The sequence below is a fragment of the Temnothorax curvispinosus genome, unplaced genomic scaffold, assembly GCF_003070985.1.
Source record: "Temnothorax curvispinosus isolate PA1 unplaced genomic scaffold, ASM307098v1 QBEX01011355.1, whole genome shotgun sequence".
NCBI lineage: Eukaryota > Metazoa > Arthropoda > Insecta > Hymenoptera > Formicidae > Temnothorax > Temnothorax curvispinosus.
In genome coordinates, this window is record NW_020221135.1 from 136,666 (window position 1) to 155,125 (window position 18,460).

General features: G+C 42.8%; 1 protein-coding gene across 1 annotated transcript; it reads right to left on the bottom strand.

The window, feature by feature from the left end:
- Positions 1-4,719: 4,719 nt before the first annotated feature.
- Positions 4,720-18,284, bottom strand: LOC112461398 (ubiquitin carboxyl-terminal hydrolase 34). Its single transcript, XM_025026628.1, has 12 exons — positions 17,830-18,284; positions 17,094-17,190; positions 16,333-16,687; positions 15,965-16,262; positions 15,102-15,848; positions 10,251-15,027; positions 7,425-9,393; positions 7,158-7,348; positions 6,750-6,927; positions 6,466-6,632; positions 5,630-6,300; positions 4,720-5,558 (listed from the first exon to the last, which is right to left on the bottom strand). Exons 1-12 carry the CDS (start codon positions 17,870-17,872, stop codon positions 4,720-4,722), a joined length of 10,332 nt encoding a protein of 3,443 aa, XP_024882396.1. The 5' UTR covers positions 17,873-18,284.
- Positions 18,285-18,460: the final 176 nt, after the last annotated feature.

Genomic DNA, 18,460 nt, shown 5'->3' on the forward strand with positions numbered 1-18,460 from the left:
CTTAATATCTGTCCTTTATTCCTTATATTTTTTATTGTGCGGAGGCCCTTACAGGTGTCATAACATTTTTGCTATGTCATCCATGTATGAGAGAGAGAGAGAGAGAGAGAGAGAGAGAGAGAGAATAACTTCAATAATCAATTACTCGACAACCATGCAGACAATTGTCTTCATAAACTTTATTTGTCTCTCTATAAATTTGAAATATAATTCTTATCATATAATATGATTTGAGCAACCAAACTCTCCTTAATCTTAAACGTAAGAAACGTACAGGAGACTAATTATAAGAGAGAATAAACGATGTTAATTACACGATCGCGTGCCACGACTAAAGCTCATCACATACGAGTTCGTATATGTATAATATACATATATATGTGACATATTTAGATCGATTGTCGAATATACAAAATGATGGTAAAAGTGATCGCATCGTCTGGGGAGAGGCAGAGACAAACAGAGACAGAGAGCGTGAGAGAGAGAGAGAGAGAGAGAGAGCCAGGGTTGTGTAAATTTCAAGATTACATCTACATGGATTGTTTACGTTATGTTCACGCGAACCTTAAATTTTCCATGTAAACAATATAATTAAGCAATGTAAATTGTTATAAATTATAATGATTGATTGATTGATTTTTTAAACTGTATTTTTAGTCATAAAAAAAACAGTTTTATTTTTTTAGAACTGTTGGTGAAAATATAGTTAAAAATCAATTAATCAATCAGTTAAAATTGAACTAGGTTAAATTAGATGCATTTTTAGTTGTAATTTATTTATTACTATATTAACTGTACAGTGATATAAAAGATATATGATATACTAATATAGAAATATTATTATTTACGCTGATCTGATCTGTTAATTTTTCGTAGGATGCTAAAAACTGTGTGCAAACTAAATAATAATGACTGAAAATAAGATTGCAAACAAAACATAAAGTTTCGATATTTCTGACAAAATAGAATGTTCGGTGATCAATGAATTACTCATTGTTTACATGACACGTTAAACATAATAATTTTTATACATTGTATACATGTAGATGTAGATTATTATATTTTATGCGTAAACGCCCAACCCTGAGAGCAAGCGCATTCCTTCGATTTCTTCTTCATTTCCGTTACAAAGTACATACATCGAAATGTAGCGACATTAAAAGATAGCTATACATTGCGTCAAGCGGAGAAGCGTTTGCCTATCGATCGTCGTGCGTCCGTCCTCAATCATGAACGGCATGCTCAGGATCACTTACGAAACATATCTAGTAACGAGAGCATTGATATTAATGCGGGAAAGGTTTTCTGCCAATTCGCCGGTGTTTTGTTACCAAACCAGTAACACCGAATCGAAAATACCTATGTCGCACGGGATAATTACTAATTGTGAGATGAGGTTTTGAGACTTAAACCCTAGCTGATCTAGAGCTCAAGTCATAATACATTTTTATCAAATTTTAAATTAAGCTTGGCCGTTGGAATCAAATTGTATCAGTACAATTGTTATGTATCACGAATACGTCCTACGAAAGCATTAAAACTATTTTTATTACAACGTTAGACAGAGAATAATTGTGAAAATAACGTTTGTAATACCTATGGTTCGTCGTATCCCGCCTTGATAACGCCGAGTCGAACGTCGAACGTTCAATCAGGGTGTCTGTATCCACATAATACCTTCTCCGTGAGTTTTTTTTTCAAATTCCTGACTGATCCTGATAAGCTGCAGTCATACCACTGTACGATATTACGATGATTATAACGTCACAAGCGAGAAATTACGTCAATCTTTTTCCTACCCTAGTAATCGAGATAAATCAACTTTTTTATTTGCATTTGATGACGTCAAAATACACCAGAATCTTAATCGTCTCCTTAATCATCATTGGATAGTAAATAAAATAAAATTTGTACTCTAAATGACGGAGCTTGTGAATATACGGTATATACAAGGTGTTAGGTAATAAGTGGACCACGTCTTGTGGGTAGGTAGAGCGGGTTAAACTTAATTCTCTTTACCGTTTTTTAAGTTTCTCAACTTATGGTAAAGGACTTTTTGATTCAGTTTAACCCGCTCTACCTGCCCATGAGACTTGGTTTAAAGGGATCGAGCAGAATCCATCGAACGCGAATTCTGCTGAATTTTTACAGCTAATCCGCGTCGAACTGTTGCAGGACTATAAAACCTATTAATTATGATGAGCGGAAAAAAATAGAACCAAATTTACCTCAAACGTATAGCGTATCTATTTCAGAAATATTTTATTATTACATTTTTAGTACGTTTCTTCTTCCCAAGACCTCGCTTATTGTTTATCGTAAAGAAATATACAAGTAAAGAAAATAAATACATGTGAAAAATGTTTTTTGTAGCTATAGCCTTTTAGAGATGACAAAAACAATTTATACATATTATTGGTTTCATTTGTATGATTGTGGATTACGGAAATCAGTACATTCTTGTAAAATATAACGGTCGAATGATATGTGATTAACACAATTTCTCGCTTTTGCCGTCACAATCCAATGAATGCAATGAAGAATCAGGAACCACGATTGGACGAGGTGCTATTGCTATCTTAGTACCATTTTAATCGGCAAGCTCGACGATTTTGAAAACGCTACATGCTGAAAGTGGCCGCAGTGTATTTTCAATCGCAGATAGATATGTTAGCTTGAATGTTTAGCACTTAGTGGAAGCGTTTCACGATTGATTGTTCATTCGTGATGTGAGTGTGAGATGTCTTTGATTTCGAGAAAGTCGGTCGTGACTGTAGAAAAGTTGCAATCGGTTGCAATTGGTCGCGTCTACCTACGACGATTTTTAGCTTGTTGTTAGCATAAGTAGTAGACGGTGCGAATAGTGATCGAAGTAAAGACGACACGGTATCACCACCGAGATTAGCGCCATGTCGAAAATAAATAAATACACTAGCAAATCCCATTATAATCTTATGTTATCAATTCGCTAAGAACTTAAAGTTCTAATGCTCTCTGTACGAATCATAGATTTCTTCGGTATGGATCAAGTACTGTATCAAGTTCAATTTAATCATAATCATTCGTATCGTTAATTAACTCTCTCGTTTATCTCTCTTTCCTAACGTGTACGATTAAGGCTCCAGGGCTCTTTCCCAATATCTCATGAGATGTGACGTTAGAAGCGAGAAATGTTGAGAATTGACACGTTGAGAATTCTTGCGTAGTATTTCCAAATAAAAAGATATTTGCTTAAAATAACACTACAGATCATTTCAGCACACTTCGAAAATACTCCGAGTTGAAGTTAAGTCTACCCCTTTCCCTTGACAGTTAATAAACAGTCGTAAAACGAATGTGATACGATGCAGGCTTGTGCGCAGGCGCATGACTAGATTTCGTATTACATTCACACATCCACAGGCACAAGCCTGCATTGTATCACATTCATTTTACGGCTGTTTATTAACTGTCAAGGGAAAGGGGTAGACTTAACCTCAACTCGGAGTATTTTCGAAGTGTGCTGAAGTGATCTGCAGTGTTATTTTAAGCAAATATCTTTTTATTTGGAAATACTACGTAAGAATTTTCAAATTTTCAAATTTTTATTTCTCGCTTCTTTCCAACATGGCCGCGATGAGTACCCAGGAGCCATAATTGCGCATAAACAGAAACACTTCTTGCATCAGAAGCGAAACAGCTCGGATTAATAAACGAGGATTTAACAAAGTAATTTTCTCTGACACTATTATTGACAAAGAATAACAGAAGTACATCGATTGAGATACGTAAAATACGACAGCTTGATATTAAAATATCAGTTGTAGAAAATAATTTTTAAAGTAAAAATTTCGATATACCGCAGTTGTCGAGAGACATTTCTGTCTAAAACTGATATTTCATGGAATATTGATTTATCGCGATATATATGTACATATGTCAACTTCATTGGCTGAGTTCGAAAACTTCACTCGAGTGAACACCAGTGTCGCGTTCTGTCCTTGTTCAATTTTTAGTAAATAACGAAAGATAGAACGACGCGGTGTGCACCCGAATAAAATTTTCAAACGTAATCATTGTATTATATTAAAATGAACAAAAGAGCGAGCATATCAGAAACGAGCACGTAAAAAAATTTTCTACCAGCCATCGAACGTGCTCTTTTATTTGTTTTACTTTAATAATTTCTTAAAACCCTGTGATTCCTTTCGTACACAAGTATAGCACAAAATCGTCGAAATAATCAGCAGTGTCAACAAAGTTTTCTGAGAGATATAGCATGTTTAAAAGTCTCCTAGGATTTAATAAAGCCACACAATTGCGCTTTCCGAATACTGGATGGTTTACAACGTTATTGCACGTTAATTACGCGCATCGTATTTATGTCAGGAGAGACGAGTAATTCTATCTCACAGCACTAACGAACGTTTAGATGAGAAAATTATTCAGTCCAGATACGACAGCGATACGCAACTCCCCGACTTCATATTCGAATGTAACTTATGTCGAGTAACGAAAATATCTTATTCTCCTATATTTGGAAAGTAAATCGCGGTTTCAAGATACATACATACGATACAATATGTACTAAGTTATATCCGATTTCGAAGGAGCGCAGAAGACACACCGTTAAATTCTATCGGCGTAAAGGATCACATGCAGTTTACAGGTCGTAGAATTGGTCATTATTCCGTACGTTACGCTGTAGAGAGCCCTCCGCTTGCGTTCTCCACCAATTAATTAATTATTCTTGCTTTGCACTTGTACGATCGTTTGAAGATCGACGATGGTCTTCTCCAGCATCTCGAGCCACGAGATGTTGGTCAACGAGCAACGCAACTGATTTGTACAACTGTTAGCGGTGGTGACCAAACTCGGTGGCGACACAGCGTCGCTAATGCTAGTGGCGATAGCCTCCGCCTGAACGTTGCCTGATTTGTGCCTGGCGGTGGCGGCGACCTTATCGTCCCCGGAATCGGAAGACATCGTATCGTTTGCCGCGTCCGCTTTGTCCATCTCTGTCTCAGAGATGTTGTTCTCCGTGTCGATATCCTTGATTGGCGCACATAGATTCCCGTCTGCCGGCTCACTGTCGCTGCACAACTTTCGTCTTTTGGAGGGCGTTTCCATTTCCGGTGACGAACGACTTTCCTTCACCGTAATAATCCGAGTTCGTGACAACAGGGTTTCTAGAGCCGGTAGCAGACTGGAGGGCGGTTTCAATCTCGTGCTACTGCTATAAACGAGAGCCAAGGCGCGCAAGTCACCGGTCAGTCTGTGCGCTGACGCCTCAACGTCCACTGCCTCCACCATCGTCGTCAGCGAACTGACCAGATTGTCGATGAGTAAACATGTTTGCTCGGTCAACACGTGATTGGCCAGTTTCGGAAAAAAGGTTTTGAGGAAGGCATGGATCGCCGGTACTCCCAACGACGATCTTTCGTCCAACAGCACGGCGTCCACGTAATCCACCGTGTAGGAAGAACAAAGAAGAGACGCGATGTGCTTTCTGTCTATGTGCGTAGCGGCGTGTACGTCCAACCACAGCCTGGGAAACAGAGCCAAGTGCAAAGGTACACCTGCAAACATAAGATAAGTCAGGATTCGACAGATCACAATCACGATTACGATCACCTCGTATCGTACTCACCTTCAAATCCAAGCATAGCGCTCAAATTCACCAACGAATCCGTCATGCAATCGTTATTAATCGCTAATCTGCACATTACGTCTATCAGCTCGTGATAAGGTAAGTAAAATTCAAGCAGAGCGCTGTCATACTCCGGGTCTACTCCCTTCGACGCCTCCAGCTGAGAGTGAGGTACCGCCATTTGCACCATCGGCCTGGCGGGTCTCGCAGGCATCTTTCCAGGCGGAGTAGATCGTCTCGGGAGGTACGGCCCGGGTGGGACAGCGGCATGGGACTCTTGAAGAGCGGCGTGGCAGTGTGAGAGCAACGGTGCTAGAATCAATATTGCTTCAGCAGGAACGAGCATGACGAGCTCTTTCAAAAGGTCTATAGCCAGATTTCTCATGTCCGGCGGGTTGTACGTGTTCAGTAGTGTTGCCAGTTTACGCAGGGCATCGGGCCATTCCTTGCAGTTAGCCAAAATGTTTCTAGCGTCCGGCCCGTCTCTCGCGGTACGAACGCATCGCACGAGTTCGACGATAATAGCGATCAACTCGGCCAGATCGCCGGCAACGTGGCATGCTGTCGCTTCGTGATACATGATATGTAGCATATGAAACGCTTCGAGAGCCATGCTTAAGCCGCCGTTGTAGACAACGTACAAACGATCGTCATCCGACTCGATGAGAATTCTGAGGAAAAAAGAGCATATAACCATTACATTTGTTTTTTTCCCATTTTTATATATCATTTTTATGTATATATTAAATCAACATTTTGTCCAGAATATATTTAAATATATTATTCGTCTTTTAATGTTCACCGTAATTAAAATAATCATTGATATTTTAGCGTACCGAAAAGCAGAAATGAGAGTTGCCCAACATGAACGACCGTCGAGTCCTTGCAAATAAGAAGACAGCGTTCCCCTTCTGAATGACGCGATTTCTGCCTCTTCCTGTTCCGTTTGATCAGGATGTCTCGCGACTAACAATTGCATCAATTTAAATAATTCATCCACTGCCTGTATAGAAAAAAAGAAATAATATCATTTAAAGGCAGAATAAAATTAATGAATCGGAAATTTATACACGAATAATGCTCATCTCTGATGCAAAGCTTAAATTTACGAAAAGCTTACAGTCGAATACTGAGTAGGATGGGGAGTAATGTTTTTAAAAGCCCATTGAATATTCTGATGCGCAGCTAATTGTCTCGTAAAAGTACGCGATTGTTGACAACAGAGTCTCAAAAGACCATAGTACGCGGGTAGCATAACTCTATTAAACAACACGACATCCTGGTCTTCGTGATCAGCTCTAAAAACAATAAAAGAGTACACATTAGAGAACAAGCATTTTTATGTTGAACATTATTAACTCTTTGCATTTGATCACAATCTTTAGAGATAATATGCAGACTAGAGATCATGTCTTATATCGCTACTGCATATTATTCTCATACAAATACTGTAATTTTTAAAATTGAAGTTCTTGCGTGATATGCAAAGAAATACAAAGAGCGTGAAAGACATAAATGTAACGCTCACAATATGTAATTAAATGCTATATTTTTAGTTATGTGCGGATTGTGAAGTATCATAGCGACGTTCTCTGGACAATCGGAGCAGACATGATACCAGAACAAAAGTACCGCTTGCTTATTATGATGCACCGGAATGCTTGGTTCCGAAAGTTTCGGATGGAAAAGTGTCCATAGATCGTTAAGATATTGGCCAAACTGCAAAATAAACATATCATTAGATTTATCTCTCTTGCTGAAGCAACAAGTCTATTGTGTGTACTAATTTACTCACCATTAATTTTTCGGTCTTAGAGACTACGCAGTATGTGAGCAATGCAAAGTAGGCAGTGAGCTTCATTGTACCATGAGTTTGTATGTCGATGTAATGTCGCGCAGGCTGAAGCAGTCTTAAGAGTGCCGTATATATCTGATGCAGTATCAACGTTGCTTCGGGCGACAATTGAAGTTCTCTCGACGCATTGCAGCCTAGACCAAGCCGATGGGCGCTACGGTAGCCCTGTCTAAAATGTGTAGATGGAACTAATGATACTAACAGAAAGGCGGCGGCCGAGCGTACTCTTTGATTGGAGTGCTCGAGAAGGTAATGCTGCAGCCACGTGTTGAGCTCTTGCAGGACCCAAGCGTGTGCCAGTTTGCTTCTCGTGACTGCGAGAGCTAGCCACTCGAGCGCACCGTGTGGAGCGACTCTCGCCGCTTCCCAGACTCTACCGAGAATCAATTGAGTCATGCAAGGCAATCCACTCAACCCCGAACTTTCCGTCAGTAACGTTAACAATTTGAAGAACGGCTGGCATACGTCGGTATGCTTCATTATCGCCTGAAATATCATCGTGACAACGTGTATCGCCAATCTGTCGTTCCAACGGCATAACGACTGAATCAAATTCCTCGTCTGAGTGAGATTTATGACGTCTCGCGTCTGCTGATACAAAAAAGGGAAGCCTTTGCCGCCCGCTACGGCACTTAGGTCCGAAGGCGACAACGCCAATCTGTGATCTTGCCCTCTACTGCGTTCGACCAGGTACGCTATTAGCGTAATCATCTTGTCCAGCGAAGCGGGTCGGAGCTTTTCCGAAGGCACGGTCACGATTTCCTCCTCTTCTTCCTCCTCGCTAACCGCGTCGACGAATTCGTGCGTCTTATGCCCAAGATAAAAGTTCACCATCGTAGAGATGGCCTGCACTCTGATTAGGAAAATAGCCTCGTCGTCACCCATCTTGCTAAATTCGTACAAGAAGCTGAAGTACTCGGTGAGATGCTTAAGGTGCTGCTTGGCGTGTTCCATGAGCGACAGCAGCATCCTGACGAAACGCGTGACGCAGGATCGGGTGCCGACGGTGTTGACGTCGTTCTCTTCGTCGCAGAGAAGGTACAGGGGTGCCTGTGTAGCACGTAATCTTTGAATCACATGAATGCATAGTCGTTGAAACATCTGCCTGACCATCTGATTAGGGCACTTGACTAGAATCTGAATAGGCCACCACGAGTCGCCGGCCATCCGCTCGAGGAATCTCGCACACGCCCCGGCCGAGCCGTTAAACTGTTTCGTCAACAATTCCACCCATTGCACCATCGTCGGCTTCTCCTTGGCATGTATGAACGTCTCCATGAAGAAGGACGTGGACAACTCCGCAGACATCTCCGTGATATCTGGTTGGACCGAGAGTAACGTCTGTGGTATGTAGCCGCATACCTGCCACATAAACCCGAAATACGTGTGTTCGAATATGTTCTTATCTTGTAAAAAGTGCATGTTGTCCTGCCAAATCCAGTCTTCGAGCTCCTTGTTGAGTTCCAGCACCGGCAATTTGTTCATATTGTTGCGCACCAGTGAAAACGACGAGGATCGCCCGGTATTACCATCGGCACTGTCGGTGACTGGACTCGAGACGGTCGCTTCTTCTTCTTTCGCTTGTTCGCCGGGATCGGCGCACCATTCATAAAACAACATGTATGCTGAGTTGGTTTTTTCAAAGCTAAAATCCATGAATTTGTCCGTCACCGAATCGTACGTCTTGCTGGTCATCTCACCGCCGAAACACTCGGCCGCGATCTGATTCGGATCGAACGGTTTGACCTCGGCGTCATTGAACAGGAACCACTTGTCCTTGTTGGGAGACGTGCGATCCCGGATGAAACTATAATAATGCCCGCCGTCCGCCGTTCCCGTATGAACGGTCACGCCGATCAAATCATACTGATAATGCTCTTCTTCCTCCTCTACATCGTCCACCAGTAATCTGGAATTAGAGATGTGCGAATCAAGAATTTTTATGTCAAATCGAATCGAGTCGAATTTCATTTCCTTCTTCGAATTCGGATCGAATCGACAAAATTTCATTCGACTCGAAGTGAATCGAATCAAATGAAATCTCGAATCGTTGAAATATAATTTTTAATTAACAATATAATTATTATTAGATTAAATTTTAACACGTAGATAATAACAGAATATTTTGATGTAGAAAAATAATATTGATTATATAATATAAATTTTTTTAAGGCAAAAAACATTTAAATATTAATATACTAATAAAATATACTGTAATGTCGCAGTAACTGAAACAATTCGCGAAAAATCATAAATAAATTATTAAAATGCTCTAATGCAGTCTCCAATAACATTATTCAATTACATACATAAAAATTAAAATAAAACAATATATATATAGTTTATTTTATTATCAATACTCATAACTCATAGCATTTTTCCAATACTGATAGTCCTCGAGCTATTTTTTTAAGTATATTCAAACTTTTACTTACAATTTGATAAGGTCACAAGGCATATAAAAAATGAGAAATAAACTTTTTGACTGCTTCTTAGCCGCTCAGTGAGCGGTTGTAATACTGAATGCACTCTCATTGAATGCACCTATTAACATAATCGTACTGTTTTGCTTATTAACGGAAAATATAATTTTATTAAATTAACAATATATATGGTTCAAAGTCGAACCATCTAGATTCGAAATTTTCGAGTAGTTCAGATTATCAGAGAAATTCAAACTTAAATCGAATCGAATCGAATCTTACCTGATTCGATTCTGATTCGATTCAAATTCGATTCATATTCAAATAGTTCGCACATCTCTACCTGGAATGTCCATCATTCTCGGACTTTCTCTTCTCGGACGCCGCTTTCTTCTCGTCCTGATAGTGCTGTGGCATAAGCTTCTTCTCCACGTAACCGGACATATCCAGTCTAAGCGGAAAACTAAAGTGTGTGTTGACTTTCTCCTTTAGCATAGTGCCCATGTTAAAGGTGTAGCGCATCGTATTAAAACACAATATATGCGGCAGCTTCTTGAAGCAGGCTCGCTTCTCAGCACGCGCTTTTTTACCGCATTGCGAGCACGTATACATGTTGTCGCCCTCCAGCGTATCTTTGACCGTGACCTCGTCCAAGCTCTCATAGAGATTCCGCATGTCTGCCACTTGGCATCGGACAGTATAGAACTCCTCCAAGGTCCTGCTAACGTGCTCGCAATCAAGCGAGACGACATTATTGGATATCACGCCGCAGAACAGTGTTTTGACCAGAGTCTTTAAGTCGGACGTCATTTCCTCCAACTTGGAGACAAGATCGATGAAAAATTCGGCCATGTCTTTCTGCTCACCGGTATTGAGCGGCTCGTGATTCATCGTATATACACGACAAAAGCTTCTCGGATTGTACGCTTTTCTTTCAGATTCCAACAAGTAAGCAAACATTCTCTGCAGCTCTCGTAAGGTCAATTGGTGCTTATTCGCACGACTGCAATCAGCGCCCAGTATAGAAACGCGCGCCTGTGGCATCATGTATAGATGCTGCATACAACTAGCCATGTAACATGTCGCGCCCAGATTCGTCAAGCCGACATAGCCGCAATCCGAACGTCCATCCTCGTGAGGCCAATAGTCCCACGGATACGGGGAATGCGGTCCGGGACGGTGCTGAGCGAGCAGCTTCTCGTGTAGTATTCTGTAATTGTCGGGTGCAGATTTCACCAACTCGACTAAGAGATCAAAAGCTGCCGATCTGGATGCCTGGCTCTTACACTTAGGCACATGCTTGCTTCGCGGGCTGGGTAAGGCGAACAGGAAATCGAACACCTGGTCTAACAAGTTTTGACCGATTTTACCCTGCTTGCAGGGTGGATTGTGCGTCATTATGTTACACGTGAGATTAATCAATCCGACCAAAGCGTCATCCTCCACCGTGTTATGTCGTGTCTCCAGATGCTCTCTGTCAAGCACGGAGTCTATCACTCGGATGGCCAGCGCCTCAAGATCGATCGTTGTGCCGGAAGTGTCATCCGTCGAACTTTCCCGAATTGTCTCCTCTGGAAGGGAATCCACCAAACGACACACCAACCAAAAATAATCCTTGCAGGCTGGACCATAAGGCTCCTTTCCTTCGTCTAAAACGGTGTGTAAGTGCAGTGGTAGATCTGGCTTGCGATGAGATGGTTGCATAGCTTCGGCGATCACGAGATGTTCCAGTAGGGTATTTAACATGGGTACGATCAGTCCTGGCATCTGATCCGAACTATCATCTTCCGCGCCAGTACTGCCCAGGCATAGTCTGTATAGAGCCGTGCATACCTCGCGTCTCACTGCCGGCTCAGGATCTTCCAATATCAGTCTACGCAGCCACGTTTTTCCAAACGGCTCGGACGACGAGAACAGATATTGTCTGACTGCTGGATCGCTGTGCACCCAGCAGACTAATAACGCCATGGTGTAATGTATCACTTGAGATCGGCCAAAGAGTCCCGTTTTATAGTGATTTGGATCGAGCGGTAGCGAAGCATCGTTTAGAATGCTCGTTATCCTTGGCATTACTGTGTCGACGTTCATCATTCTCAACATCGCTTCGCTGAGTCTAGGTACCAGCAACGGTTTGTCCGCTTTATTACGTTTTTTCTCTTCTTTTACGACGCCGAGGTGACAAAGTTGCTTCAGCAGACTGGCGAGACAATCCTGTTGCCACTCGCTGCCATCTCCTTGCTCCAAGCAACCCGACATAAAAATATCAAAAAGATGCCGGAGACCACCATACTGCACAAACAGGGTGGACCAAGCCAAATCTTTTTCCTTATCATCATGATTGTCGTCTGCATCGCCACCGCCTTCATGCGTCGTGGCCGACACGGTAGGATTATTTGGCGATGGCTGATTCGTTGCACCTCGCCGACTCAGGGACTCGACTATGTAAAGCGAATACATCAACTTCTGCGGACTTGCCGGATCAAGTAATTCCTGAAGAGAAGTCTCACCGAGTTTCTGGAAACCTCGCAACAAAGTTGGACTTGTGGGTAACAAAGTAAGCGTGTCCCAAACTCTTCTCGAGAGTACCTGCGCCTTCGTATGAGGAATTTCTTGGCCTCCCTTCACGGTTGTTCTCATTGCGCTGAGTGTTCTCATAAGCGTAAACAGCTGCTCAAAATACTGCGGTCGAAGTAACAATAAAGTAGGCAAGGACTCTCTAGGCGGAGGTGGTAACAACGAGGGTGAATCCATGTCTCGTTTGCTGCAACGGCTACCGTTACCTCTACTGGCACCGGGTGAAATAAATACCAATTGCCCATCCTTAAAGCCCATCTCCTGCAAGGTCTTCTCGTCGTATTCAATAGTCAATTCCTGACCTTGGGTAATCATCCTGATAGGACCGTCGGTAAGCAACGATCCTAAAACCGATCCACCGTTTTGAGCAACATTCGCAGGAACCGCTGATTTCTCTTGAGTGTTCTGCGTATCGTCCCACCATTTAGCGACTTCAGCCCGTAAATCTGCTACATAGTCGGTGTTGAGAAGAGTAAAACTTGTCTTCTCCGGTATACCAGCTGGCTGCACAAAGATCCTTAATTGTTGACCTTTCTCAGACGTGTTCATCGCTACGTGGCTGGCGGCACTTCTGCCCTCCAGCACCCAACGACGCAGATGATAGGCATAACGTTTCCGAAAGGCTTCCAAATGCGTCCTCAGCAGGAGCAAGGCGCGCTGTATGCAGCGTAGACTAGCCTCCTCGTTAGTTTCAAGATCGGCACTGGCCGCAGCGAGATGCGTCATGCACTGTGATACAAATTCCGCCTCTTGTGTCAGCTGTCGTGACATGTAGTAGCCGTTGAGATACTGTATAGCTGCCATACTGACGTCCGTGCTTTTTGCTTTCAGAGCGATCCGCCACAGGAAGTCCATGCCCACTGAATCTATATCTCTCAGTGGTCTGTCCATGTGCGCCGCGGCCAGGCGCGCCAAGTTGCACAATTGTTGAAACAGATTCAGGCCTGTCATACTGATGGTTTCCGGCGGTAGACTCGGTAACTTGCGCATACACAGATGTTTTAGCGTGTCCATCCCTAAAGCGTGCTGCTCCGTAGACTTTGCTTGGCTGAGCAACCAACTGAAGAGTTCATCAGCGCAGACTGGATCCTGCGATAGGCATTGCCACAATATATCCACTTGTTCTAGATTCAGGCGAAAGCAATCGGGTGAACCCAGTGGCGAAAAGATTGATGACAAAAATTGTAGTCTAACTTGTATCTCTGTTTGATGTGAATATAAATTGCTCTTCGGTCCTGTACTGGTATAAGTTTTCAGATTGTTAAAAAAATGTTTCATCATGCCACGCTCACGATCGGCCCAGGTCGTAATCGTGTGCGCGTCCATAGCACCGAATTGTTGGAAGCTCGCGAGCAATTTCGGCAATAATCTTAGAGATACAACCACGGAGCGATTAGTCGCCAAGTTCTCCAAACAGCCTTCTATAAACTTCATCGGGATCAAGCGATCGACGTTAAAGCACAGAAGATTACATAGTGCCTTTTCCGCTTCTAAGGCCAGGCCTTCCCCTAACTGACCTATCTTATCGTCCTGAAGAAGATCCCACAGTAGCGTATTACCTGGCTTGCAAACTGTGTCCAAATTAAACTGCGAACTCAATCTCGTGGCCGTTTGTCGAGCGGTTCGCACTTGCGACTGCTGACAAACCGATCTTCTAATTGTCATAGCCGAGTGCGAATGATGAGGATGATAAGCTTGCATTTGAATAGCAGTTAGGTGACGCGCGGCTAATTGAGCTAATTCCTCTTCGCAACCGCTCTCTTCGCCGTCAAAGTCAGCCATGTTCTTTTCACTTTTGTTCGATATTCTGCTGCTGTATGAACCCTCTTCGTCAGAGAGCATCTCGTCCAATCCCGAAGGTAAAAACGTAGGACCAGACGCATGCACCAAACCAGCAAGCTCAGATATCACCGCTCCAGGGCCATCTGCGGCAGCGAGCACACCCGCTACATCACTGTCATCCTCGTCGTGCGAACTATCTGCCGAATCGGCTGCTCGATCCACGTTATATCCTACTATAGACATATATTTATTTTTGTTACGTCTTAGTAGAACCGCCGTGGTTGGAACCTGTTGTTCGTTTGGATCTAAAGCCATCGCTTGTTGCTTAACACGATCCAACGCGTCGACGCTCTTCGGCTCTTCCAAAGAGGCCAAAGCGTCTAGACTACTGTTCAGCATATCTTCCGTTCTACTTTTTCCGTCTGCAAGCAGATCCTTCGATTTCATGTTAACATCTTGACCAACGATATCTTCCAAGGTTTTCTCAACCGCACTTAAAGAACGCTTCTGTGGTCTCTTTCGCTTACGCAGAATTTTTCGCTTCTTCTTCTCATGCACGAACATTTCCTCAGTATTCGACTTCTCCGTGTCTGCTTCAGCATCAGATCCGCTCTGCTTGCTCTTTACCTCATCTCGAATGACGTTCGTCGAAGAGTCCTTGATCAATTCTCTATTACATTCAAACTTGTCAGAATTCAGGCCTTCAATATCATTTAGACTTGATTCGATGGTGGTGGTTGTCAGATTCTTTCCTTTATAATGTCCTACAACAAGCGTACAACAAGATGTAAACAAAGAAATCAAGATTTTATTGAATGTTTTTACAAGTTTTACATACCTTCGCCATCGCTGCTGTAGCCTCTAGGTTGTTTTCTAGGTGACGGTCCGTCAGATAGCGTTGGACTAGGTTCCTCTTCGTCGTCCTCTGGGCTACTACCATCCATGCCACTTGGATCGCTGCTACTACTTCCACCGACTCCACTTCCGGTACTCCTTAAAATGTCTCTATTTTTCATTACCAGACCTCTTGGATAAGCTGAGCGGCCGGATGTCCAAATAAACTTGATTAAAGCCGATGCTAAAAACAAGCTCTGTTCTGTGTGGTCCTTAGGTTCCAATTTGCCTAGCAAAGAGTACAAGTGAAGTACGGGAGTAGGAGCCAGATGTTTGACCAAAGGCGCCAACAGATCGTAAACCGGACGACCGCAATGCTTCAACTGCGCTGCTTGCCACATGGTGTCCATGTCCGAAGGTGTAATTCTACCTTCCATAGCCAAAAAGCTTAATATGATGTGACTCTGTTTAATAACCTCTACGTGTAAGTTTGGTCCGAATATATGAGCTATGATGTTATTTTCAGTCAACCAAGCGGCAAGCGCGTGTCCAACTTGCTCAACTTCGGCAACTGTCTCGCTATTGCAGAGCTCATTAGACGCAGTAATGTGAGCGTTTATTTGAGCTACGCCAGCCAGCCTCATGGTCAGAGTTGTACTAGTAAAATATTTAAATGCCAAGTCAAGTCCATCACGATCGAAACTTGGTAATACGGAGTCTATCGGATCCTTCACCGCGCTCCACATAAAATCTAAATATATACAAAAAACATCATGTTCAAATAGAAATTAAGAATTAGTTTATATATTCGTAAACGCAAATCGAGAATACAATGCACATGTACATTTTTTAACTTTGGAAACATACCTGCCATGGTTCTAACAGCCGGAGTACGCAATTCCTTGTCCTCTAAACGGCACATATATTTCATAACACGACTGCGTAATGGTATAAACAGTTGAATGACACTGGCATAGTTTAACCAAAGTTTCAGATTACAAATAACCGCAACCATAGAATGCGCAAGGGTAACGGGCAGTGTGCTTTCCATGTCGAAACAAGCAGACACCAAATTAAAGCCTCCTTGATGGCAAAATATAGATACCGCGCGAATCAAAGGCGCCGGTACTTCGGGGTCGTGTGGCTCGCAGTAACCACCTTCGTCCTGTAAGATACAAAGCAATCGATCAATCTAGAACGCAGATGAGTGAATAAACTACACAAAAAAGTTTTACCTTGACAGGAGCTAAGGGATTGATTACACCGCCATGCTTCATAGCGATATAAAGAGGGAAGTTGAGTAAAAAAATTTTCGAAAGAAGAAGAAACAACTTTTCCTTATCGTGCTGAGACCAAATTTGTTTTGCCTGAATTCCCACTTGTGCGTGCTCCGTGCTATCGCCGGATTTTCGCTTGTTACTTCTCTCTTCCTCATCCTTCCCATCCTTAGGCGTCTCCTTAGCGACATCTCCCTGCTGTTCATTTTGCTGTATAGCTTGCAACTGTTGCAATGTACAGAGCACAATGCTCTGAGTTAGCCTTATAAATCGATCAAAATTTTTAATTTCGCGATAACAGCACATACATTGTCTAGAAAAAAGAAGAGATAATTGTAAGAATAGTCATTGCATGATTAAACATGTTTATAATAATGTATAAGATAAAGATAATTATAAAATTTTTGCTATAAAAATCCAGTTTATTACAAATATGTAGAGATACTGTAGGCATTACTTTCATTACAACTTGTTGGAACAACTTTCCCTAGTTTCTTGGCCTTATTTATAACACTCTAAACAAACGTGTTAATTTACATAATACAATTGTGTTGTGCATTATATTAATTTCATCTTTGCGCATGAGGAAGAGTCTGACCAAAGACTATGGAGTATTTTACAGCGTAGTAGCAGTCCTTGTTTAGTTCAATCGTCACAAAAAGGTTAACAAACAAAGATATAAAAGGTATTAAAGTTATCAATTAGATCGATTAATATACCTCTGCATCCACTGGTTAACATAGTGCATTGTCGTGTCGACATCCGATATGTACAACGTCGCCAATGCATCTTGTTCTTTCGATGAACGCTCATCATCTAGAAAAATACCATATTAGAACCTAGAAGGTAAATCTCAACTAAAAAATAAATTTAAGATACCGTTCGCAAAATCACGTTTTTCTTTATGGATTTCGCGCAACAAAAATGTGAAATAAACTTTAAAAAATCACAAACGTTTTACGCGTCATCAAATGTTGTTCAAAGTATCAAGGAACTAATTGTAAAATCTCCAGTGGGCGATTTTCGACAATGCTAACTGAAAGTTCTCGAACAACACGAAGCTTCGTCGGGAAAGTTCGATCCGCGTGGCTTAATATCAAATCGCTGTAACGTTTGGTCGAAGATTGCAAGAAAGAATTATTTATTTCCGCAGGAAGATGATACGGGATGTAGAAACGTGCCGTCCGAATCACGATATTCTCGGCCTCGCAGTCTTGGAACAAAAGCCTCGCCGACGACTAAGGTTATAAGACGCTACCCTGCTTGGGCACGTTTCGCAGGAGCAGTCTCGAGAGCGAGAGCGAGAACGCGCTTGTCGCGTCGGCGACGGCCGTTCGTCGTTTCCCCGAGGTGATTTCTCGAGGAGGAGTCCGTCGGCGAGCGTTGGCGAACGAATTCGCTCGGATAGGTTAAGAGTCGAGGGGGGAACGCTACTGTGTGCCAATATCCACTTACAGGAGAGCAGAAGATCGTGAAAATCGACGCACACATCGCACATGGTGGCTGGATTCTTTAGCCTAGCAAGAGGCTCTCGGTCACGTCAAGTTCATCACTCGCGCTCACCGACGCACGTTGCCGACAATAATAAATATTATTAAACATCCCCCGTGTGCGCTCACGACTATCCTCTGACCGTCACCATATTGCTTTTTGTGCATACACCCGCCGCTTACTTCAAGCGAGGCGCGTCGCGTCGCGTAGCGCGCCTTCGGCAGCTACGAGGAAACGGGCTGAGACGACGACACGTGTCACGTTGCCGTCGCGCGGCCCCGACTTTTCGAACCGCGATCAACCGTAACGCGTGCACATCGCGCATCGATCGGGGGCTAATTAATATCGCTCGTTCGTCGCGAACGTCATTGTGACAGAAGACAGCTGATCGCCACCATGTTGAATCGCGGTGCGCGTCGCGGATTTAAAAATCCGTTTGCACTTTCCCGGAAGCGGTCGCGCGCGCAATCTGTTACGTGCGCGATGCAACGTAACGCGCGTGAAGAGAATGGACTAGAACGAGAACTATGTCCTCTCTTCCTCCCCTCCTCCTTCTCTCTCTCTCTCTCTCTCTCTCTCTCTCTCTCTCTCTCTC